This window comes from Hemiscyllium ocellatum, chromosome 1 (assembly GCF_020745735.1).
Source record: "Hemiscyllium ocellatum isolate sHemOce1 chromosome 1, sHemOce1.pat.X.cur, whole genome shotgun sequence".
In the NCBI taxonomy this organism is placed as follows: Eukaryota; Metazoa; Chordata; class Chondrichthyes; order Orectolobiformes; family Hemiscylliidae; genus Hemiscyllium; species Hemiscyllium ocellatum.
The window spans coordinates 153,423,508-153,449,816 of NC_083401.1; the positions used below are offsets into that span (position 1 = coordinate 153,423,508).

General features: G+C 41.1%; 1 protein-coding gene across 1 annotated transcript in view; it reads right to left on the reverse strand.

Moving 5' to 3' along the window:
• Window positions 1–26,309, reverse strand: part of cpz (carboxypeptidase Z) — a 72,311-nt gene that overhangs the window by 23,757 nt on the left and 22,245 nt on the right. Inside the window, exons 2-5 of the mRNA XM_060826879.1 lie at window positions 16,511–16,540; window positions 10,525–10,899; window positions 9,420–9,623; window positions 7,729–7,925 (exon numbers count right to left, since the gene is read on the reverse strand). Of these exons, the coding sequence (XP_060682862.1) occupies window positions 7,729–7,925; window positions 9,420–9,623; window positions 10,525–10,899; window positions 16,511–16,540 (806 nt within the window). The remainder of the gene's footprint in view (window positions 1–7,728; window positions 7,926–9,419; window positions 9,624–10,524; window positions 10,900–16,510; window positions 16,541–26,309) is intronic.

Consider the following 26,309-nt stretch of genomic DNA (forward strand, 5'->3'; position numbering starts at 1 on the left):
TCCACCATCAGCATAGATTCACTTGATGTGTGTATGTCTCTACTCAAGGAATTCCTAACAATATGCAACAGTGGTATGTCATGAAATGAAGATGGGAATGTCCTTCATTTCTGGCCTATGCCATGGGTAATGACGCAGAGTGGATTCCTGCAGACCTATCGGCCTGTCATCACTGGGCCAGGTTATGACCAGGATGAGTTTTTACTATGACCCTTGAATGTTGTGTTTTTCAGGGATTCAACCTCCAAGTCATTTTACCCAGTGAGTTTAACAATGGAATCATCGATTGCCATTCTGTGGATCCATATATTTCATGTGAAGTAGACGAGTGTTTCCACCTGCATACGTATCCGTTTTAAATATAGGCTCTACTGAGCCTGTAACTCTGGGAATATAATCCGGATGTCTGCAAAGGTGGTACTGCTGTGCAAGTAAACTCCTTGATGTCCACCATTGTGAATATCTGCTCACGCTGTGTGTCAAAGGTCTGGCCTTGTTCATCATTGACAGAGTAGCTTGATGAGACATCCTGTAGACTGTGCCTCGATGTTGTTTGTCACATGTCTTGATTGTTTAAAATGCTGCGCCTGTCTGACCTTTGGTTGTGGCTTCCCATGGCATTGAACCAGGTGTTTTGGGACTACAATGTTGACCGTTTTTTTAATGGATTCTTAAGATAGTCATCATTCAGACCTGATACGTTTTATCTGTGTAGGCTTTGGTTCCACTGACAATTTGAAATTTAACGGCTTGTTTATCTGGGTTGGAAATACTGAGGTCCAGAAAACACAGGTTGGGAACTCAGCTGCTGTCAGGCCAAAATAAACTCCGACTCAAGAGCGGCTGACTTCCAACTGAATGTAGGAATTTTTGTTTTTGTCATGCAGCTTTTACCAGAATGTTTAATCTTGTCTGGAGCTTTTATAAGGTGTTTACGTTTCTTCCAGAGCTTTATGTACCTTCCAGTATCTTTGCTGGTCATGGCTATGGCTTGTCCACCATGCTGGGGCTCATTTTGTTTTCTCTCAGTTTAATCTCTGAAATGTCATCCACGAAGTAGGAATTTTACAGGAAAATGGATTGGACTGCATCAATCAAAAGTCCTTTTTTTAACAGGCTTCTTTCAGCTCTTAAAAACTTTTATTGGACAGAACACTTTTCTCAGCCAGTCTACCTTGATTAGATTCAGCAGCTAGTGAATTTTCCCTCGTGTGAGATTCCACTTAAAGTCTCTTTATTGATCCTGCTGTTTAAGTTCTGTTCTGATTAATCTTTGTAGCAGGTAGATCTTGCACTGGGAGCTTTTTAAAATGGCTCAGATTTGAACAATCTTACTGACACCACACGTCTGCTGCCGAGAGAGAAAAATGTGGTGTTGGAATGAAGGTACAGTGTACAAAAGCTCTAAAAAACTGCCACATCCAAACACACAGTGACTCTTGATAGTATCCCATTTCTGTGGCAGGTCTTTCTCCCTACATTGTATGAAGGGTTGAGTCTTGCATATTTTGGAATTAAATCTTCAAAACCATGTTATGGCTATTCAAAAAAACCAAACAACACCAGAAACTACAAGGTATCACCATCTTTTCAACTTGACTTAAAAATGTACCCTCATTCCTGATGAAGGGCTTATGCTCGAAATATTGATTCTCCTGCTCCTTGGACGCTGCCTGACCCGCTGCGCTTTTCCAGCACCACACTTTTCAACTCTGATCCCCAGCATCTGCAGTCCTCACTTTCTCCCATAAACAATGTTCTAATCACATATACGGATTGGCAAAATTAGAAAATGTATTCTTCAGTTGAATATAAGACGTTTAAAATTGATTAAAGGGATATAGACTTCACCAGCTGAGCCGGCAGTTATTGCTCATCCTTAGCTGTCTTTGAGTAGGTGATAGCAAGTTTATATTTTGATCATTTCTGTGTATTTGGTACAAGTACACACACAATATTGCTCAGACGTGAGTCCCAGGCTTTCGACCCTGTGACACTGAAGGGTATCAATATATTTCCAAGTCAGAGATGGTGATTGGTTTAGCAGGGATCTTGAATGTAGTAATGTTCTTGTATATCTGCTGCCTTATCGCTTCTCGATGGTCATTGGTTTGGAAGGTACCTTTTAAAGAGGCCTGGGGAATTTCTGCAGTGCATCTTGGTGATACATACTGCTGCTACTGAGCACTGGTGGTGAAAGGCGTCAATATTTGAGAATGTGCTGGCAATTAAATGGATTGTTTTGTCCTCAATGGTGTCAAGTTTCTTGACTCTTATTGGAAATATACTCATCCAGGCAAGTGAGGGGTATTCCATCACATTCTTGACTTACGTCTTGCCGATGCAGACAGACTTTGGGAATCAGAAAGTAAGTCATCCACCATGGTATTCCTAGTCTCTGAGGAGAAAGTGAGGTCTGCAGATGCTGGAGATCAGAGCTGAAAATGTGTTGCTGGAAAAGCGCAGCAGGTCAGGCAGCATCCAAGGAACAGGAGATTCGATGTTTCGGGGAAAATGTGTTGCTGGAAAAGCGCAGCAGGTCAGGCAGCATCCAAGGAACAGGAGATTCGACGTTTCGGGGAAAATGTGTTGCTGGAAAAGCGCAGCAGGTCAGGCAGCATCCAAGGAACAGGAGATTCGACGTTTCGGGGAAAATGTGTTGCTGGAAAAGCGCAGAAGGTCAGGCAGCATCCAAGGAACAGGAGATTCGACATTTCGGGGAAAATGTGTTGCTGGAAAAGCGCAGCAGGTCAGGCAGCATCCGAGGAACAGGAGAATTGAGAGTTTGGGCAAAAAGCCCTTAATCAGGAATGAGGCTTGTGGGCCGGGAGTTGACAGATAAAGGAGGGGAGGGCTGGGGGCAAGGTAGCTGAGGAATAAGTAAATGATGCAATAAGTAAATGAAGGTAGGAGAGAAGATAATAGGTCAGTGAGGAGGGTGGAGCAGATAGATGGGAAAGACGATGGAGAGCTCAAGAAGGTGGCGCTGAGTTGGAGGCTTGGGATAGGTGTAAGGAAGGGGAGGGGAAATGAGGAAACTGGTGAAATCCACATTGATCCTGTGAGGTTGCAGGGTTCCGAGATGGAATATGAGGCATTCTTCCTCCAGGCATTGGGTGGTTAGGGTTTGGAGATGGAGTTGGCCCAGAACCTGCATATCCTTGGCTGTTTGGGAGGGGGAGTTAAAGTGTTCAGCCACAGGTGGTGGGGTTGGTTGGTCCGGGTGTCCCAGAGATGTTCTCTGAAATGATCTGCAAGAAGGCGTCCTGTCTCCCTGACGTGGAGGAGACCACACCGGGTACAATGGATACAGCAGATGTGGAGTTACAGATAAATATTCGCGGATGTGGAAGGATCCTTTGCGGTCATGGATGGAGGTGAGGGGGAGGTGTGGGCACAGGTTTTGCACTTCCTGCGATTGCAGGGATGGTGCTGGGAGTGGGGTGAGGGCTGGTGGGGAGGCTTGGACCTGACGAGGGAGTCGCGGAGGGAATGGTCTCTCCATAAAGCTGATCGGGGTGGGGAGGGAAACATATCCCTAGTGGTGGGGTCTATTTGTGGCAGAACTGGCAGAAGATGATGCAATATATATGGTGGTTGGTGGGTTGGAAGGTGAGGACCACGGGATTCTGTCCTTGGAGAGTTGGGGTTTAAGGGCTGAGGTGCGGGAATTGGATGAGATATGCTAGAGGGCATCGTCAACGTGGGTGGGGAAATTGTGGTCTTTGCAGTAGGAGGCCATTTGGGATTTTCTGTGGTGGAATTGGTGATCCTGGGAACAGATGCAGTGGAGGCAGAGGAATTGGGAATAAGGGATAGCATTTTTTACAGGGGGCAGGGTAGGAGGAGGTATGGTCCAGGTAACTGTGGGAGTCTATGGGTTTGAAGTAGATCTCCGTGATTAGTCAGTCACTGGAGATGGAGATGGAGAGGTCCATGAAGAGGAGGGAGGTGTTTGAGGTGATTCAGGTGAATTTGAGGTTGGGGTGAAAGGTGTTGATGAAGTTGACGTACCTCCTTGTGGGAGCACGAGATAGCACTGATACAGTTATTGATGTAGCGGAGGAAAAGGTGTGGGATGGTGCTGGTGTAGCTGCAGGATATGGACTGTTCCATGTACCCAATGAAGAGGCAAGCATAGCTGGGGCCCATGCGGGTGCCCATGGCTTCCCCTTCAATTTGGAGTAAGTGGGAGGATTGGCAGGAAAATGTTTGAGGGTGAGGACCAGTTCAGCCAGGCAGATGAGGGTGGTGGTGGCAGGGTACTGCTTAGGATGGTGCGAGAGGATGAAATGGAGAGGTTAGAGACTTTCATTGTGATGGATCGATATGTACAGGGACTGGGTGTCTATGGTGACAATGAGGCGTTGGGGGCCAGGGAAACGAAAATCTTGGAGGAGGTGAAGGGCATGGGTGGTGTACTGAACGTAGGTGCGGAGTTCCTGGATGAAGGAGGACAGGATGGTGTCAAGGTACGCAGAGATGACAGGAGCAGGCTGAGACATTGGGTCGGCCGGGGAAGTCAGGTGTGTGGATCTTCGGTAGGGAGTAGAATCGGGCTGTGTGGGGTTTGCGGACGATGAGGTTGGAGGTTGTAGATGGGAGATCCCCAGAGATCCCCTGTCCTCCTCTCTGTATACTTTGTTTTGCATCCCAGGTTAAAAAGAAGGAAGCAATGGAGAAATAATGGCTGTTCTGAGGAATATTTTTCAATCACCACTAGATATAAGTGAGGTCCCAAAGGAACAGAGGTCTGAAAAAAATGTACAGTTGGATAAAAAGGTGTGAATAATAGGCCAGTCAGTCCAACTTTGTTAGCGGAAAAATTAGTAGAATCATTTCAAGAGCCAGGAAAGACTGTGACATGAAAAGGCCTGGATTAATGATGGACAGTTTTTTTTAAAAGAGAAGATCTTGTCCTACTACCATTAGTGAATATTTTGAGAGAAAGTACAGAGGATTGATGAAGCTAGTGCAGTAGATGTTGTCTAAATTAATTTTACTAAGGCATCTAACAAAATGCAACATGACACACTCAGAAACGTAGAAGTCCATGGGCTACAAGGGACTTCAATTTTGGATTCAAAATTGGCTCAATGGCAGAAAACACATGATAATGGCTAATGGGTAATTTTGAAATGGAAATGGGAAGGCTTCAATGTTGGATCATTTGCTGTCTGTAATTTATTAATAAATAGAATTAAATATGGGAAGCATGATTGGGCAATTTGCAGAGGACACAACAATTGGTTGTGTAATTGACAGTGAAGAGAGTAGCTGTCAACTTCAATAATACATCAATGATTTAACTGATGAGTAGTAAAGTGGAAAATGGAATTCAAACCTGAGAAGTGTGAGATAATGCACATGGGGAGGGCAAAAAAGCTGAGTAATACATAATAATGGGAAAATATTGAGGGGTAGAGAAATTGAGAGACCTTGGAGTGCACATCCATAGGGCTTTGAAGTTAGTGGGGATAGAGCTCTGATGAAGAGTCATCTGAACTCGAAACGTTAGCCTGCTTTCTCTCCACGGGTGCTGCCTGAACTGAGATCTCCAGCACCTTTTGTTTTCAGTACAGATTCAAACATCTGTAGTAATTTGCTCCTTCATGTTTGGAGTTGTCTAGTTTCATGGCTGTCTGTGATGTTCACCTACTGGACAATGACAGTCTGTGGGTCCCTTTGGACATTGGAGACGGAGTAGTGGTGACTTAGAGAAGTGTTTCGAAGGGATGTAGCTCAGAACAGATCCACTAAGAGGCATACTGATGAAAACGGTGACTAATGTGAGAGAATGGGATCGTATATGTGAGGGAGTGTCAGCAATGTTGGTTATATGCCGTGAGCACGTGCCTTTGTGGATAGTGTGTTATGACGTTGCCAGTAAAGGACAATGCCAAATTGCCAATGCCTGAGAGAGATGATGCAGGTGCAAGGAAGGCTGATCTTCTGACAGATGCCTGCTGAATAGTGAGTTGTTCTGGGAACAGTGCATGGTAAGATGAGGCGTGAATCAAATAATGGGAACAGTATCAGACAGTAAGTAGTTCATGAAGTGATTTTACTAAATGAATCTTAATGGACCTTGGGGTGAAAATCTCTTTATAAAATGTCAATGCAACTGGACTTAGCCAAAACAAAAATAACATTCAACCCAATGATTCAGATGTTGTGGTCAGTAGTGAAGCTTGCTGCATTTCAGACTGCATTTACAGCGAGTAAGTACTTGGAAACCTGCCTTGCTGCAGTGTAAAATGCATGTTCTTGAGGAAACTAGAAATATTGCAGGTCGTTGGAAAAGTACTGTGAGTACTTTCATAGGTACTGCTGGATTAAGTGTGCCACAGTAAGAGCTACAATCTCTAATCTTAAACATTCCATTCTGCAAATATAAAGGCAATTTTTCAGAGGCAAAGACATTTTTAATACAAATGTGATTGAGGATGCTATTAAAAACAGGTTTCACCTCATTAACAAGTTCTTTGGTGGGTATTGCGAAAGAGGGAGCAGTTCCCATCCATTCAGAGTTTTCCAAAAGCTTGCCAGCATTGCAGGGACTTTGACAGCACACATTGTAGGGGAACAAGAAATCACTGACAGCAGGGTCTCCATTTCCATCATATATGGTATAGGTGAGGATGCTAGAGACAGCTCCAGTTTCACAAGATAATGGCAGTGCACACAAACAGTTTTACTATCAGTACAAACCCAAACACCAAGCCATCTGAAAGTGAACCAAAGCTTAATGCTCACACTGTCTTCTTCTTCTCCCCACTTTCTCCTACTTTTCAGCTCATGCTTGGATATTGTCCAGTTCTTTCTGCATTTGAATGTGGACTAACTTCAGCATTTAAGGGAATGCAAATGGTGCTGAACATTGTGCAATTATCAGTGAACATCCCTACTTCTGACTCATGATGGAGGGAAGATTATGGTCACTCAGGGCTAAATAGTACATCTTATGTTGACTTTTGCTGCTTCTCAATTGCCTTTACATTATGGATTAATACAGCATTTCCTGTTGAGGTGAGCAGCGATTGATAATGCTTGTATTCGCTTTTGGTGCATGTATATAATAACATGACAGAAAATTGGTGCCACTCTCTGTATCAGAACAAAAGCAGAATGCACCAAAAAAAAAATGATGAGAGGAGCCTGAATTGGTTCGGAACAATGTGTGTTTAATATATGTATAAAATAATAAGTATAGATCCGAGCATACTTTTTATGAGGAATAAGTGGATAAAGTTAAAAGAAAATGTGTTCAATGTGGGGAAATGTTTGGATGTGTGGAAGGGGACAGATGGACGGGGCTTTATTAGATGTTTAGTTGGGAAGGTTACAGACCACTCTATGAGAGGTGACAGTGTGGAGAAACTATACAAACACAGAGGAGAGGAGATGGTCAGAAAACCATGATCTACTGAAGTCAGAGATGGTCTCAGAAGAGTTAAGGATGTAGGCAAGTTCAGACTGGGCTGGAGGTGGAATAACATCAAGGTGAGAGGAAACAAGTAACAAATGAGGAGCAAAATAAAGTTATTAGTCTATTTTGTATTTCATAAGTTAAATCTTGAGGCCTTACAAAGGCAAAACAACCTACATGAAAATCATCGCAATAATATATTCTGTTTTGTATGGTTTAATAGAGCGTATTGCAAATAATGCCATGGAAGATTTCCTGGTATTCATGCTATTAAAGATCAAGAAGAGAAAGTAAATTACCTCTTCAGATGCTATTTCATAGCCATCAGGATTCATAGAAGGAAGTAGATGGATTCTGGTATTATTGATTAAAGCCTGAATTCTTTGGTTTCCACTTAAATACTCAGAGCACAAATACTGTGCAAGATATAGCAGTAGCTCTCTTCCCAGTGCTTCATTCCCGTGCATGTTTGCAATATATTTAAATTCTGGTTCAACTGAGAAAAAAAATCATGATTTATTATTTTTAATCATTAAATATTATACTAATAATACAATCTATTTCTTTTGTTAATGCAGGGATACTTAAACCGAAACTTGCAGGCAGAAACCAGCAGGATTGGACCTGTTGTGGGTCTTATGTCTGAAGTCAATGTAAAATATCACCGGATGTGTTGCACTCAATCAAATGTCTAATCGGAACCCATCAATTTACCATCAGGCAGATTAGATTAGGTTTATCCAAAAAGATTGACATAATCAATGCTGTTTAAAAAAACAACACAACTTACTTAACGTAAAATTGCAGACAGAATGATAACTATTTTAAGGCCTCATTTAATGAGAAGGGTGAATCGCTAGCGTTAAGATATTAACGGTGAGTAGGGAGTGGTTTTGGAGGTGGGGATCTGTTACATTACACACCTAAATTGTCACATAGATGGTAACAACACGGTTGCAATTCCCCAGCTATGATTATTCATGGAGGCTGCATCTCACCTTAGCCCACGCTTGTATCGCGATGCCCTTTATGCTACGTATAACCAATTGTCACTCTTGAAGGGAGAGAGATGGCTGTGGTCTTTTGCAGATTATGGCTCATTAATTGTGCACTAAAATTTAACATTGTACCTTGCAGCTCTAAAATGTCACCTTTCAGGCTATTTAAACTTGCAGTATCCCAAATCTGCTCCTCGACAAGCCTACCCCAAAGAGCAATGATTCCTGATGAAGGACTTATGCCCGAAACATCGAATTTCCTGTTCCTTGGATGCTGCCTGACTTGCTGCGCTTTTCCAGCAACACATTTTCAGCTCTGATCTCCAGCATCTGCAGACCTCACTTTCTACCCCAAAGAGCAAGCCTGGGTTAATTAACATGCAAATGCAGCACAACCTAACCCAAAACAAGGAGTCCAATTCTTTTGGCTTCTCATGTGTGGATAAAAGACAAAGGGAAGGGAGATGGGTGACCCATTAAGGCATTGATGATCTGCTACATTTAGACGCACCTTATGGACCAGAGCAATAGGATCGTTTCTCTGAAGTCCTTTCCCAAACTTTGCCTCCTTTCTGATTTCATTCGTACCCCAATCTCCTGCAATGTCCTCATTGGTTCAACTGACCGCACGAAGCCATATTCATGGGAGCTTAACTGCAACTTTCTCATAATTTCTCCTCCCACTCACCTTCCATTCTGCCAGTCTAACTGGGTGCCAGGCAGGAATTAGTGAGCAACTGTTTAAATGACCGTCTAATGTTAACATTGTTAGGACTTCTTTGTCCTGGATAGTGCCAGCTTTCTCACAGGAGCATTGCACTTAAATCCAAGTCAATAGAAAGTGAAACCTGAGCAGTGTAAAGTGAACAGTTGATCTATACCACCATTTGCTCACCAGGCTGGTTAAATTAAATTTCCTAACTGCAAAATGGATGCACTGAAATCAAAGGCCAAGAGAAGAAATGGGCTTCGTGAATAAGCCAGCTACTTACGCAACTCATGTTCTCCAGGGTTACTTGAAAATTCAATCACGTAAAGGTTTTTGCCATCAAAACTGCGGCCAATGGTGTACATTGTTGAGATAGATGAGCACACAGATGCAGTATGCTTCAGTAATTTTGTCATCTCTGCATAACTGTGGTATTTGAACTGTATCATGGAGAAGGGTGCTTCCGGTTCATCTGTCAAACTCGAACCTGTCAAGAAAGGTCACTGCTGTTTACTTTCAAAGCTTGGTAAAAGGTTTGCTAATTCCTGCTGTGCTCATGTCAGCATTGCTTCTTTTTGTCTAATTTCTTTAAATTTTGATCCTTCCTCTTAAAGTGACAATCTCTGCCGAACAAATATGATCAGTTCCCTCACAATTTTGAACACTTGTATCCAACCTCTCTCTATTGAAGAGGAGCAGCTTCTGCAGCCCCATGACACAACTGGAACTCCTCATCTTTGGAACCATTCCTGTGAATTTTTTCTGAACTCACTTTAATATCTTCACATTCTTCCAACAGTATGGCAACAAAAGCTGGATGCATTATTCTAGTGTGGGCCGAATTAGTGTCTTATTCTTTTTTATAAGCATTAATAACCGCTTTTCCAAATGCCCTGCCACATTCAGTCATTTATGGTCATTATGGTCATTAAAGCGGGCATTGGATAGGCATTTGGAAGTTATTGGGCTAGTATAGGTTAGGTAGGATTCGGTCGGCGCAACATCGAGGGCCGAAGGGCCTGTACTGCGCTGTATCCTTCTATGTTCTATGTTCTATGTTCTATTTGTTAAATATGGTAGTCTCTTACGAAATCTGATGTGGCTTTCCTAAACTGATTCATATTTGTCCAAGGGACTGGTGATTTTGTTCCAAATTATTGTTTCTGTTAATACACCATCAATGTTAAACCAAATGCTAGTGCCATTTGGGCACCAGGTGCTGAGAAATTCATTTGAAACAACTTTGTAAAGTGTTCTGTTGTGGACAAACATCTCCCACAGTGTAATAGGAAAGTATAATACATCAGTGGATTAGAGCTTCTTATTGGAAAAGCATAAGTTAGCTTCCACTGCATAATATCCAGACTCAAACACAATCAGGTACCTACTTTGGTATTTTCCGATAGGATCGTAACAGCCTTCCTCTTCGCCAACGAAGAAACGATCACAGTCCATGAAATATGGCCATGCCATCTGAATCATTTCAAATGAATGTTCGCATTCTTTCTTAAGTGCTTCACACGCATATCGACAAGGCTTCACTATCTTATTGTTCTCACAACGTGGAGCAAGGATGGAACAGCCCAGCAACTTGAGATCAGTGTTACATTCTCCATTCAGCAAGTTGTCCAGGACACTGATAAGAACATACTCAGCACTCATCTCAGTTTCTGCTCTTGTTAGTTGACCAATCAAGTTCGGAAACATTATCTTGGAGTAAGACACGCCTGAACAGTAATTTAGATAGTTGTTCATACACTGTGCTGTAGAAACATAGACCAGAACACGTTTGGTCAATTAGTTGGTAATCGTTATGCTTTGCAATATGTTATAGTGACAGTTTGATCATGTCCTCATTTCAAAGTAATGTAATATGAATGAGAACAGATGACAAAATAAGCAGGAATCAAAGCATGTTTTGCTTGTATTATTTTGTCAGCTTTGTCAGTGTGAGCATTAAGCTTTGGTTCACTTTCAGATGGCTTGGTGTTTTGGTTTGTACTGATGGTAAAACTGTTTGTGTGCACTGCCATTATCTTGTGAAACTGGAGCTGTCTCTAGCATCCTCACCTATACCGTAAATGATGGAAATGGAGACCCTGCTGTCAGTGATTCCTTGTTCCTCTACAGTGTGCTGTCAAAGTCCCTGCAATGCTGGCAAGCTTTTGGAAAACTCTGAATGGATGAGAACTGCTCCCTCTTTGGCAAATAACTTGTTAATGAGGTGAAACCTGTTTTTAATAGCATCCTCAATTACAATTGGTATTAAAAATGTCTTTGCCTCTGAAAAATTACCTTTATATTTGCAGAATGTAATGTTTAAGATTAGAGATTGTAGCTCTTACTGTGGCACACTTAATCCAGCAGTACCTATGAAAGTACTCACAGTACTTTCCCAACAACCTGCAATATTTCTAGTTTCCTCAAGAACATGCATTTTACACTGCAGCAAGGCAGGTTTCCAAGTACTTACTCGCTGTAAATACAGTCTGAAATGCAGCAAGCTTCACTACTGACCACAACATCTGAATCATGGGGTTGAATTTTATTTTTTTTGGCTAAGTCCAGTTGCATTGACATTTTATAAAGAGATTTTCACCCCAAGGTCCATTAAGATTCATTTAGTAAAACCACTTCATGAACTACTTACTGTCTGATACTGTTCCCATTATTTGATTCACGCCTCATCTTACCATGCTCTGTTCCCAGAACAATTCACTATTCAGCAGGCATCTGTCAGAAGATCAGCCTTCCTTGCACCTGCATCATCTCTCTCAGGCATTGGCAATTTGGCATTGTCCTTTACTGGCAATGTCATAACACACTATCCACAAAGGCACGTGCTCAGGCATATAACCAACATTGCTGATACTCCCTCACATATACGATCCCATTCTCACACATCAGTCACTGTTTTAATCAGCATGCCTCTGAGTGGATCTGGTCTGAGCTACATCCCTTCGAAACACTTCTCTAAGTCACCACTACTCTGTCTCTAATGTCCAAAGGGACCCACCCAATGTTCAGTAGGTGAACATCACAGACAGCCAAGAAACTAGACAACTTCAAACATGAAGGAGCAAATTACTCCTGTACTGATAACAAAAAATGTTGAAGATCTCAACAGTTCAGGCACCATCTGTGGAAAGAAATCAGGCTAACATTTTGAGTCCAGATGACTCTTCATCAGAGCTCTGATGAAGAGTCATCTTGACTCGAAATATGAGCCTGCTTTCTCTCCACAGCTGCTGCCTGAACATCTGTGATCTCCAACATTATTTTTGCTTCAAGTTCCAAAATGAAACTTTATTTGCAGCAAGCACAAACCAGCCAAGTCGAGGTTACAGTTCAGCCCCATAATGCAAACCAAATGCTAGCATGGTAACTATTGACTCCTCTGTGGTCCATGATGGTCCTCTGCACCCAGTTCTTATCTCTTGGATCTGGGTGTCATTTTGGTCCTGCCTGGCTAATAATGTCTGACACAGCTTAGCTCTGTTATGCACAATGTGAACCTCTTTCTTCCGAATGTTCTCATCCATCTGCTCAGAAGACGACTGCCATTTCCCAGTTCCTCTGACATTAGATGAGATATAGAATACAAAAGCAAAAATATGTGCTAGAACTGTATGAAATGCCAGTTTAGGCCACAGCTGGGATTTTGCCACATTGCAATGTCACCTCCTCCAATTGTGGAGTACAGCTCCTCATAATAATGCAGTACAGTCCATACTGACCAGTCAAAGCAGTGGGACCACATCTTAGGTAGCCCTAAGATCTAATCCACCATGGTCCTAGTCACAGAATGTGCATCTATATGATAAAGGTGCCATGCCAGTTGGGAGACAAGCACATTACATCAATAGGAAATGCTTGGCATGCTCTGACCCCATTCCCATCCTCGACCCTTATCAATCGTTCAACTTTTCATTGTATTCAGTAGCGTTCATTGTGATATTTACATGACATATTATAAGGCAATGTTCCCTCTTTGCAGAGCATTCTTGGAAGATTCCCAAGTATGGGAAGCTTTTGGACATTGTTTCTAGCTTCCATGTCATTGAATGCCAGCGTTACATTTGCCAGCTCCAATGGCATGATGCAAATAGTCTTTGATCACTGTTTGATGGCTGTTGTGTTTCACTTGTTTCTCACAGTTACAATTCTCAAGCCCTGGCAAAATTCTTGTACATTTCCTTTGTAGTCTCTCCAGAGCTATTAAGTTCTGCTTCTAAAACAGTGATCAAAACAAAACCCACAAAATCCCAGCTGTGGCCTAAACTGGCATTTCATACAGTTCCAGCACATATTTTTGCTTTTGTATTCTATATCTCATCTAATGTCAGAAATACTCTCATATGCTTTCCTTACCACATTATCTACGTATCCCACCAACTTCAAATCCCTATGGATGTGTACTCTCAATTCCTCTACCCCCTCAATATTTTCCCATTATTACTTATTACTCAGCTGTTTTGCCCTCCCCATGTGCATTACCTCACACTTCTCAGGATTGAATTCCATTTTCCACTTTACTATTCATCAGTTAAATCATTGACATATGATTGAAGTTGACAGCTACTCTCTTCACTGTCAATTACACAACCAATTATTGTGTCCTCTGCGAATTTCCTAACCATGCTTCCCACATTTAAGTCAATGTTATTAATAAATATTACAGACAGCAAGAGATCCAATGTTGAACCCTTTCCATTTCCATTTCAAAATTATCCATCAGCCATTAAAATTTTTTTTCTGCCATTGAGCCAATTTTGAATCCAAAATTGAAGCCCCTTGTAGCCCATGAACTTATATGTTTCTGAGTGTGTCATGCTTTAGGACAATCAATGTAGACAACATCTACTGCACTAACTTCATCAATCCTCTTTGCTTTCTCTCAAAAAGTTCAGTAATGGTAGTAAGACAACATCATTTTTTAAAAAAAAAACTGCCCCTCCATTAATCCAGGCCTTTCCAAGTGACGGTCATTCCTGTCTCGTGAAATTATTCTGATATTTTTCCACTAACAAAGCTGGACTGACTGGCGTATTATTCACATCTTTTTAACTAATTGTACAAATTTTTTCAGAACTCTATTCCTTTGGGACCTCACTTATATCTAGATTAGATTAGATTAGACTTACAGTGTGGAAACAGGCCCTTCGGCCCAACAAGTCCACACCGACCCGCAACCCACCCATACCCCTACATTTACCCCTTACCTAACACTACGGGCAATTTAGCATGGCCAATTCACCTGACCCGCACATCTTTGGAGTGTGGGAGGAAACCGGAGCACCCGGAGGAAACCCACGCAGACACGGGGAGAATGTGCAAACTCCACACAGTCAGTCGCCTGAGGCGGGAATTGAACCCGGGTCTACAGGCGCTGTGAGGCAGCAGTGCTAACCACTGTGCCACCGTGCCGCCCACTATAGTGGTGATTGAAAAATGTTCCTCAGAACACCCATTATTTCTCCATTGCTTCTTTTTTTAGCTTGAGATGCAAAAAACATCAGGTTCTGTTGATTCACTCATCTTTGAGGATGCAATCCATCTCAGTATTTCCTTTTACATTATGCTGTTTGTAACCATTGTTTGGAATGTGTCCCTCATTAATTCAAATGCCTGTGTCCTTTGTGATGATAGAGGCAAAGTACTCATTAAGACCCCAGCCAACATTTCCAGTGCCAATGTCAATCACCATGCATGGATCATCAGAATTGTTGCATGCAGCTGAGAGGGTATCTTGCTCTGTAACCAAGCGTAAGTTATCTGATACATCTCTGGCACACACAAACCAGTAATTAATAAAAATAATTGTGACAAACAGCATGGGGCCTAATCTCAAGCCCTAGGACACAACTGGAAACCCTTTTCCACTGTGAGGACATCCAAGACTTTGTTTCCTTCTTTTTCATTCTTTTATAGAATGTGGATGTCACTGGCTGGACCAGCATTTACTGTCCATTCCTAGTTGCCAACAGGACTGTTGCAAGTCAACTACATTACTGTGAGTCTGGAGTCACATATAAGCCAGACCAGGTAAGCACGGCAGATTTCCTTTCCTAAGAGACATTAGTGAACCGGATGGGTTTTTTCTTCCTGACAATGGTTTAATGGTCATCATTAAACTCTTATTTTCAGATCATTATTGAATTCAAATTCCACCTTCTGCCATGGCAGGAGTTGAAACCATATCACCAGAATATTATCTTGATCTCTGGATGAAAAATCTAACGGTGATGCTGCTAGTCCATCGCCTACCCCTGTCACATTGATTGTCGGGGATTTGATGCTGATGGGGAATGAAATCTATAACCAAAAGGATTACTTTATTGTCATTACTTAACACCTCATGGTTTTATGTCCAAGGCTGTGAAATGATAGCACTGTTGATGAAAAGCATTTTAGTTGCACCTTCATGCCTATGAAAATTATATTAATTTTGCAATTTATGAATCAAACCAGCACAACACAATATGTGAGGTTTATACACATCAGGAGAGATCGGACAGGCTGGGGTTTACTTGTCTCGTAGACCACAGGGGTCATCTGAAGGAGATCTTTAAGGTAATGATAGGGTTTGATCATGTAGATATGGAGAAAACATTTCTACTTTTAATCCAGAGCTGAACTGGAGGCCATAAATATGAAACAGTCAGTAATAAATAGTGTAGGGAGCTCAGGAGAAACCTTGTTGTCCAATGAGTTGTAAGAAATGTGGAACATCCAGAAAAAAAATAGATGAGGTACACAGCACAGATTTATTTAAAGGGATACTAGAAAAGCAGATGCAGGAGAAAGAAATAGGAGGACATGTTGATAAGACATATAGAGGAATGAGAGAAGGCTTAACTAGAGCAATAGCACTGGCATATACCCAGTTAGGTTGAATTACACTGTGTGTGTGTGATTAACTCTGGGGAACAAACTTGTTTCTGTGGCACTGCAGAGACTTACCTCAATTGCCCAAGGACAGGTAATGTGCTCGTGTGGTCTTCTGTGATAATATTGCTGCTGTGCCTAGCGAAATAATTTGTGTGCTAGGGCTGCCAGAATGTCAATGAATATCTCCTTTCTCAACGTACATTGATCTAATGCACAGCTGTGCAACATATTCCAAGAATGTGAATAATATCAAGAAATAAAATAATTGGCCATGTTACTGATGTGAATACATTTTTTGTATGTATTCCATTTAATTCAATTATAATAATAATCCTTGAAGAGGTATAAACCAAGTGTTTGTAAATAAACTGGCATTTCATTCTGGTCAAAACTTGCATAATCATTTGATTAAATTACGTTGTCATGAAATTTCCAATTCCAAAATTGATGGCTTCCAGGAAAAATAGAGGTTTTGACACTTACCTTCCTCTGCAGCTTCAGCTCGACATCGTCCTGAAAGACAAAAGATGTGGCTTTTAGTGAAAGATAATCATAGCAGTTTTAGACATGGGCATGAGAATGAAAACTGAGAAAGTTGTATAAACAAGGGAATCACTATAATCACTTTTTGTACAACCTTTAAAGTCAAAATTACTGCCAGAGATCTGAAACTTACCTTAGATATTGCCATTCCCTGTGAGGAACATGCTCGTGGATGCTTTAGAATGGTGAAAATGGCAGATTATGTCTTCCCAAGGGAGTGACAGGGGAGCAATGTTATAAAAACTAGTAAGAAAGTGGACTTGAGATGACAATCAGATCAACCGTGCTACTAGCAAACAGTAGAATGGGCTCAGTTGACCAAATGACTTACCCCTGCTCTAATCTTCAAGAATGGAAGATCTAATGAATGTTGCATTATTGCCTCCTGAGGTCACTGCACATGCGTGCTTAAACACCAGTGACAAATTAACTAAGGGACATGTATCCTAATAACTTTGGACTTACAGAGGAAATTTAAATTTCTACCATGTGGACTGGTTTAAAATCATATTCCCTAAATGAATAAGATTTTCGTTTTCTTTTCATGCTGTTGCACTAACTCATTCCAGTAAGAATTCTAAAGTTCCCAAGATAGCGAGGAGGTAACTGAACAGTGGTTCAGCAATTCCTGATAATGGCTCATGTAATAGGATCCTGGATGGTTAGGTTTGACTGTATTGACCCTTGAATTGAAACAAAAAAACCCGGCGAATCACAAAAGTTTGCAAGGGAATATGATAGTGAGTGAAGAGTGCAGCAAAATCTAAGGTTATGACAAACCTGAGATTCTTAATGGGAAGGAATCATTTAAGTCAGAGCTCTGTGGATTCTGTTTTGATGTTCTCTGTAAAACTTATAAACTGGCTAGGATGAGTAATAATTTAGCAGCAGAAGATTGCAGTTGGGGAGGTGAGGGAATGATCTCCAGCAGTCAGAAATGGAGGAAAGTGCAGGGCCCACCAGGGACTACAATGGTAGGCTGTTTGTGGACATGGACAAAGTCCTAAATGAATACTTTGTATCAGTTGTCACAATGGAATTGCATGCCGCAGGGATAGACATCAGGGTTGATGGCTGTGAAATTTTAGAAGATAACATAGACAGAGAGAGGAGGTACTAGAGGTTTAACAGATCTAAAAGTACTTAATCTGCAGGTCTGGATGATACATATCCCAGGAGGCAAGGAAGAAAATATCAAGGGGTCCTGGCAGTAATTTTTCAATCTTTTCTGGTAATGTGTAAGATGCCAGAGGAGGACGGAACTGTTAACATTCTCAAAGGATAGACCAAGAACTTACAGGCCAGTCAGTTTAGCCTCAATGGTGGTGGAGGTATTAGAAAATATTGTAAGGGACGGAATATATCTGCACTTTATGAGATAAAGATTAATCAGGGATAATCACAATGGATTTGTCAATGGTGGTGTTGACAAATTTGATCACATTATTTAGGAAGTAACCAAGAGTGTTGATTGGTTTAATTCATTTAGTGAGATGGGCATGACCTTAGCAAGGCCTTTGACAAGGTGCCTTAAAGGAAGTAAGAGCTCATGGGGAAAATTGGCATTTTGAATGCAGAATTAGCTGTAAGGCAGGAAGCAGAGGGTAACAGTAGAGACATACGTGACCTATATGGACTTCAGTAAGACGTTCAACAAGGTTCCTCATGGTAGACTGGTTAGCAAGGTTAGATTTCATGGAATACAGGGAGACCTAGCCATTTGGATGCAGAACTGACTTGAAGGTAGGAGACAGAGGGTGATGGTGGAGGGTTGTTTTTCAGACTGGAGGCCTGTGATCAGTGGTGTCCCACAAGGATCGGTGTTGGATCCGCTGCTTTTTGTCATTTATATAAATAATTTTGATGTGAAGATGGAGGGATAGTTAGAAAGTTTGCAGATGACACCAAAGACAGGTGAAAAATTTTTAAAAGACCTAACTTTTTCACACAAAAAGGTGTTGCGTGGGCCAAGTGCTGGCAAATGGGATGAGATTAGTGTAGGATTTCTGGTCAGCATGGACAAGGGTCTGCTTCTGTGTTGTTCATCTCTATGACTTCATGACTTTATGTTTCTGTGTCTGGAATTCTGTTTCCAGTAAGGTTCTTCAAGGCTCATTACTGGGATCCTGTTGATTGTGGTGTACATTAATCACTTCCAATTAAATGCAGGGGCTATGATCAAGGAGTTTGTTGAATGAAAATTTGTAGTGACATAAATAGAAAGGCAATAGTCATCAACTGCAGGAAGATATCGATGGACTGGTCAGTTAGTTTGAATAATGGCAAATGGAATTCAACCTGGAAAAGTGGAAGGTAATGAACAAAACAAAGGAAAAGGTTGCATTAGGAATGGTAAGACCCTGGAAAGAACTGAAGATCAGAAGGACCTTGATGTGTTTATCCACAGATTCCTGTAAGGAGTAGGACAGGTAGATAAGATGATTAAGAAGATTTATGAGATATTGCCTTCATTACCCAAGGCAAAAGGATTAAGGCTAGAACTGGACAGATAATTAGTTAGGCCACAACTGCATTTCCGCTTGCAGTTCTGATCATCAAATTATCAGAAAGATGTGATTACACTGGAGAGAATGCAGAGGAGATTTACCAGGAAGGTCTGGAACTGGGCTGGAGGGTCTGAACTGTGAGGAAAGATTGGACATGTGTTATTTTCCCTGGAGGAGAGAGTGAGGTCTGCAGATGCTGGAGATCAGAGCCGAAAATGTGTTGCTGGAAAAGCGCAGCAGGTCAGGCGGCATCCAAGGAACAGGAGATTCGACATTTCGGGCATAAGCCCTTCTTCAGGAATGAGGAAAGTTTTTCCCAACAAGATGCAAATAAACTGCAAGAGGACGTGATCAGGGCATATAAGATGATGAGGGGCATTGATTGGGAAGTTAGGAGTGGTCAATAATCAGGGTTCATTTAAGGTTGGAGGTAGAAGTCTAAGAGAACGGTTTCACTCAGATCACAGTCAGAATCTAGAAGACATTTCTTGAAAGTGTGGTTGAATCAGAAACTCTCCCAAAATTTAAGCAATATCTTGATATTCACTTGTGTTGCCACAGTCTCTACCACTATGTGACAAAAACTGCAAGACAGGGTTTGGGAACTCGGATCTTTGTTGACCAGTGTGAAAACAATGGGCTAAATGGCCTTTTTCTGCATTGTCAATGTCGATGAGTCAGTAAATCTGAGATAATGCATCAGTCTATCACTAAATCTCATATAAATCAGGAAATATTGTCACTCTCTTATCATTCTGGTGATTGAAACTTTTCTATGTCTTTCTTGATATGTCTCCATCTTTCTATTTTTACTTCTCATTCTTTTAATTCTTCCTTTTCTCTATCTGCTCCCTGTTTTTGGAGACATAGCTGTAGGGAGCATATGTTTATGGTCCATTCCTAACCATTGATCCACCAGTCAGAGTGCCCCTTCCACTTTTGCTGTTATTACTTTAACTATTCATTCTCATTCTCAACATCCATTCTCCTCAGTCCAAACAGAATGGTGCTACTTGATAGTCTTACAGTCTCCTCTTCTCGGAGAGGTCCCAGGAGACTGGAAGTAGCTATTATTCGTCTGTCCAAGAAGGGAAATAAGGATAATCCTGAAAACTATAGACAGTGAGTCTCACATCAGTGGCTGGGAAACAATTGAAGAAAATTCTTAGGGATACAATTGATGAGTATTTGGAAAAGCATGCCCTAATTAGGGACAGTCAGCATGGCTTTGTGCAGGGCAGGCCATGTCTTACTAACTTGATTTAATTTTTCGAGGATGAGACAAATGTGATCAATGAGGGTAGAGTACTGGGTATTGCCTGCATGGATTTTAGTAAGGCTTTCGACAAGGTCCCTCAGTGTAGGCTTATCCAGAAGATTAAAATGTCTAGGTTCCACAGTGGCTTGGCCATGTAGATTGAGAATTGGCTAGCTCTTAGAAGGCAGAGAATGGTGGTGAATGGCTGGAGGTCAGTGACCAGTGGTGTTCTGGAGGAATCCATACTGGGACCTCTGCTGTTGGTGATATATGTAAGTGACTCGGGTGAAAATATAGATGAGTGGGTTAGTAGGTTTGCAGATGATACAAAGATCGGTGGATTTATGTTGAAAGTTGTCAAAGGATATGTAGGGGCATAGGTCAATTACAGATAATGGCAGTAAAATAGTAAATGGAATTTAATCTGGATAAGTGTGAGGTGGGAGGCCAAATGTTAAGGAAAAGTATACAGTAAACAGCAGGACCCTGAATGACATTGATGTACAGAGGGATTTGGGGATTCAAGTCTGTAGTTCCCTGAAAGTGGCCACACACATAGATGGAGTGGTAAAGAAGGTGTATGGCCTGTTTGCCTTTACTGGTCAGGGAATTGAGTACAAAACTCCGAATGTCATGTTACAGCTTTAATAGACTTTGGTTCGGCTATACTCAAACGTATTGCATTCAGCTCTGGTCGCCACATAACAGGAAGGAAGCAAAGGCTTTGGAGAGGGTGCAGAAGAGGTTAACCATAATGCTGCCCTAATGAAAGGGTATGAGCTATAAAGAGAGGCTGACACTTCAGGCAGATTTGATCGAAGTGTATAAGATTATTTTGTGCATAGATAGGATTGACGATCAGAATCTTTCTCCCCCCCCAAGTCTAAACTTAGGGGGGCATGCATTTAAGATGAGAGGGGGAACGATCAAAGGAGATGTGAGGGGCAAGTTTTTTTACACAGAGAGGGGTCAGAGTGTGGAAAGCACTGTCAGGGATGGTGGTTAAGGCAAATACGATAGGGGCGTTTAAGGGACTTTTCGATAAGCACATGAATATGTAAGGAATGGAGGGATATGGATCAAGAGCAGGCAGATGGGAGTAGTTTAATTTGGCATCATGTTCGGCACAACACTGTGGGCTAAAGGGCCTGTTCCTGTGCTGTACGTTTCTATGTTCAGTGTTCCCCTTGCTTCACTTCCTCCCTGCCCCAACCTTATCATTAACTCACACCGTGCGGATTAAAAATTGAGCTGCAAAATGAAGAAGCATGTCTAAGGTCTTTCTCTCTCATAGATTCTTATACTTCCTAAATTGCTGTGAAATCTGATCGCTCACAAAATTACTCAACATAAACTCTTCTTCAGTCAAGTCTATATTTGGCTTCCAGTTTTCTTTTTAATTTGAATAATTACTGGGTAGTGAACAGTTCAAATTAAAGAATCATATCCCTTCAGCTGACTAAATGATTCTGAAAAATAAGGTACATTGTAAATGCCCAGATTTCACAATTCAACTCACAGGGCTACAGCCCTGGCCAAAACTATCAGTTCATTTCAGAGATTTTTTTTTGCCATATGAGGTTTTCAACTTCAAGCTTTAATAAAATCATTGAAAAATATTAAGATAATAAAATAATTTTATTGTAACTTTTTTAAAAATGTTGAATGTAAAATATTCTAAGAAGAAAAAATGTTCAGTGAATTTTCAGAATGCATTTTGAGTAATTTGCAGAATCCTGCAGACCAGGTTATGTAATTCAGTACAAAGGGCTAGATTTTGAAACTTGTATCATAGGCAAATGGTTAGCATTGCTGTTGTTACGACTGTAAAATTGACAACTTTTGCATCCTCACATGCAAAGTTAAATGGGGAAATCCAAAAGTTTGTGGTAGTGATTCCCCACCTCTTACTGCAAGCTTTTTAAAGAAACTACCCTTTCTGAATAAGCTGTTTTAATGGCATATGTCACTTATAGTTAATGTTCGCTTTATACAGTTTTATTATAAACTCCTTTTTTTTTGGATAGCTTTTTGCACTGAAAATCTACCTTTTTTTTTACTGATGTTGAGAGACCATGTTTATATCTCTAACATGTTCAGAAATAGCTCCTTGTCTGTTCTGCCTGTGTCAACAACATTAGTTGCACATTGATTTGTAGTTCAGAGCTCCATCTTTATTCCAGCTAACAGCTGTCTACAACACATTGCAGAATTGTCACCTTCTGATTTGATGATATGTGTGTAGATATGGTGGCCACTTGGGCCTGTCCAAAAAGTCATCATGATCAGACTGCGCCATACAGAAACAAGGTATTAGAAGTAAATAACTATGGACATATAGTGAATTTGCAGACTCCTGCGATCTCCAAGCAGATTTCAAGAAGACAGGGATTCCATGATGGAAGGATAAGGTACAATGTAATCTACAGCTTGTCATTAATTGTACCAGAGATGCAGAATATCTTGCTTCCGAAGAAAACTAATTCAATGCAGGTAGTAGCAAAAGAACAAAAGAAAGAGGAGCAAGAGTTGACCATCCAGCCCCTCAATTAGGAGACTGTGAGGTCTGCAGATGTTGGAGATCAGATTGAGAGTGTGTTGCTGGAAAAGCACAGCAGGTCAGGCAGTATCCGAGGAGCAGGAAAATCGACATTTCGGGCTGGAGTCCTTCATCAGGAATTCCTGATCCTGATCCTCAGATGCTGCCTGACCTGCTGTGTTTTTCGAGCAACACACTCTCAGTCCAACCCTTCAAGCCTGCTCCACTATTCAATATAATCATGTCAGAATCTTCCACCTCAAATACCATTTCCCACGCACTCCCCTGATCCTCCTGTAAATAAAAATAAATTGGGGACCCTCCAATGACAATATTTGGGAAGGACATGTATGTGTGTGACTCAATTATTATCAGTCAGAGTAACACTTTTTATTTGGAATGAATATATTCTTTCCATTCTAAGAACAACATTTGTAAGATGTCAAATAAAAAAAAAGTTCTTTTCCTCTACCCTAAGTTGTGTTCCTAGGGTGATTCTGTTGGGATTCCCTTAGTGTAGTGGTTTTTGTGATAACTGAAAATTGATCAATAAAATGTGAAAATAATTGCTACTTTCTTCAGTAGGTAATCATAACTGTGATTTTGTTTTAATATATCTTTGTGGACTCATGAAAGGTAAGGGAATCCAGGGAAATTCTTTTATTTTATTTTACACAGTACATGCTCTTCCTTCCATCTTTATAATGTGATAAAACCATGCAAAATAAATCTAACCTTGTTGCAAATTTCCAAGTAGTCCATGCTGACTCACATGAAATAATTACAATTTTAAGGCTTATCTTGCCACATACAGGATTATTTTCTAACTATGGAATGGCACAAGAAAAATCAAGGATGTCTCATTTGGTATCAGCCTAGATACTGTTCCAGAAATACACAAACAGGGAAAATTACTCACTGTTCTGATGTGCACTAACTGATATGCTTTTGGCTTGAAGGGATGGGGCTGTCTGTAGAAACAGCTGAGCCCAATACTAGAAGGTTGAAAGAAGCAGGTTATTGACTTGTTGTTCCTAATCTGAGATGAAATGTTTATCAGATATGACAGTGTTTAGCAGATGCTATTGATTAAGATATAGCACAAAATTAAAGAATGTAGCTAGATATTTCCTTGACAAAGAGAAACCTACTGTTTGCAGTTCACTTCAGTCGTCAATGTTAACCATCACGAAGAAAATTTTTTTTTCAGAAAACATCGACTGACTGTTCACCATTAATGAGATGAGATTCCCTACAGTGTGGAAACAGGTCTTTCAGCCCAACAAGTCCACACCAACCCTCCAAAGAGTAACCCACCCAGTCCCATTTCCCTCTGACTAATGCACCTAACACTACAGGCAATTTAGCATGGCCAATTCACCTGACCTGCACATCTTTGGACTGTGGGAAGAAACCAGAGCACCCAAAGGGAACCCACGCAGACACAGGGAGAATGTGCAAACTCCACACAAACGTCACCCGTGGCCAGAATCAAACCTGGGACCCTGGTGCTGTGAGGCAGCAGTGCTAACTGCTGAGCCACCATGCCACCCTTTAATCTTCGCTAAAGATTTTCCCTCCTCATTTGGAATGAAAGCCATTATTATTAAACAATCTAAACTACCCATTGCATGGCAGTGTTCAAAATAATGTACCTCCCTGAATTCAAACCTACCCAACTGAAAACATTTACTAATTCCATGGTTTGTGCTAGTGTCAAATTCTCAATTGGTTCTTTTGAAATGATTTTATAATTTCTAACTTATGTGAAAAATGGGGTTTAAATTATGAGTGTTACACTCCTGACCATTCCATGTGCAAAATACGGTTTTAAATCAACAGCAGTAGGTTGTTGTAACAATGAACAATTCACTTGTCAGTCACCCTGTGTTTTACGGTGAACGAGGATTTCTATTCTGCATTTGTGTGGAGCAGAAAGAAAATATATCATTACCAAATCTGATGCTGATTTCTGTCCTTCATGCTAAACCAAGTTACTGACAAGTAATAGACTAATGTTTTCAACTGCAGTCAAGTAGACTGACGCAATGGAATTTATATCCATAGCAGTGGCTCAAGGACCCATTTGTTGCAAGCGGACTTTACAGTGGTTATTTAACTCAGCCACAGCACTTACATCCATGATTCCAACCAAGCACGGAATTTGGGCATGATGTCCTGACCCGATCAGTAGAAGAATTAAGAGCAGAGGGAGATGCATCTCCAGTGCAGATGAAGCCTTGGAGATTGGTACAAGGCAGAGATTGATAAATTCTTAATCTCGCAAGGAATTAAAGAATACGGGGTGAGTGCGGGTGAGTGGACTCAATAGGCCAAATGGCCTTACTTTTACTCCTATGTCTTATAGTCTTACAATTGGCAAAGTCCATCAGCACCGATAATGGACATACTGGGAGTACTCACATACTTGGTGATATGGAAGTCATTATGGCAGTGATGTAGTTAGTTAGCGTTGCAATGTATGCCCGGGATCATGTTACAGGGCTCCAGTAAAAGATATTGGTAGTGCATTGTGATAGGTTAGCTAAATCACCGGAAGATGAGCTAATGCTGAAGATGATGGTGCTGTAATGTGATAGGTTAAATGTGATGGAAGGAACCAGTATGGCAGACAATTATTAGTTTAGAAAGATAAAGCAAGCCATCATGATTGGCTCTGCTAATGTTATCTGATAAGCGCGGGACCAACAAATTGCATAAACTGGAGGCAAACTAAAAAATTGTGGGGAGCCAGGGAAGACATTTTGCTGGCTCCCATTGCTTTGATTTTGTAAGATTAAAGTTTAATTTCATGAAGGATTTTCTGCATCTCCTGGTATTTGTTTATAGAACACAGAGTGTTTCTTTCACAAGAGTGGCAGAGTTACACATCATTCTGCAACTTAGCGTACAGCAGCTACTTTTGTTGAAGTCTCGATACTAACTGAAATACCCAAGCCTGACAATTTTACAATCTAAAAGTTTTCCCTGTTTCAATTCTAGTTCATATCTTTTATCTCCCACAGGTCCTTCAATGTTGACAGAAAAACTGAGGTCAGAAGAGGCTAGGATGTTGTCAGAAAACTCTGAGAGTAGCACTTTCACATGTTAATGCACACCTTACGCCAGCACATGTATCTACACCTCAGTGAGTCATCCAAGAACATGTTAGATTGTTATATGGTGAGCTGTGCATTGTTATTCATGGGTCTGAAAGGGTTTATCGAGTGTAGCAGGTTCTACTACTTCAAGGTGTCATGAGGAAAGAAGAAGCTGGGTCTGCTGTGCTTTTTAATGGTCTCTACAATAATGTGGGTCAGAGTCATACAAGTTGTACACAGATGCAGGAATGTGATAAACTTCATTCGTTTATGCAGCATGACTCTTTGAGTTAGACTAGAATGGTGGCTATCCTGATCAAGACTAGACCACTTC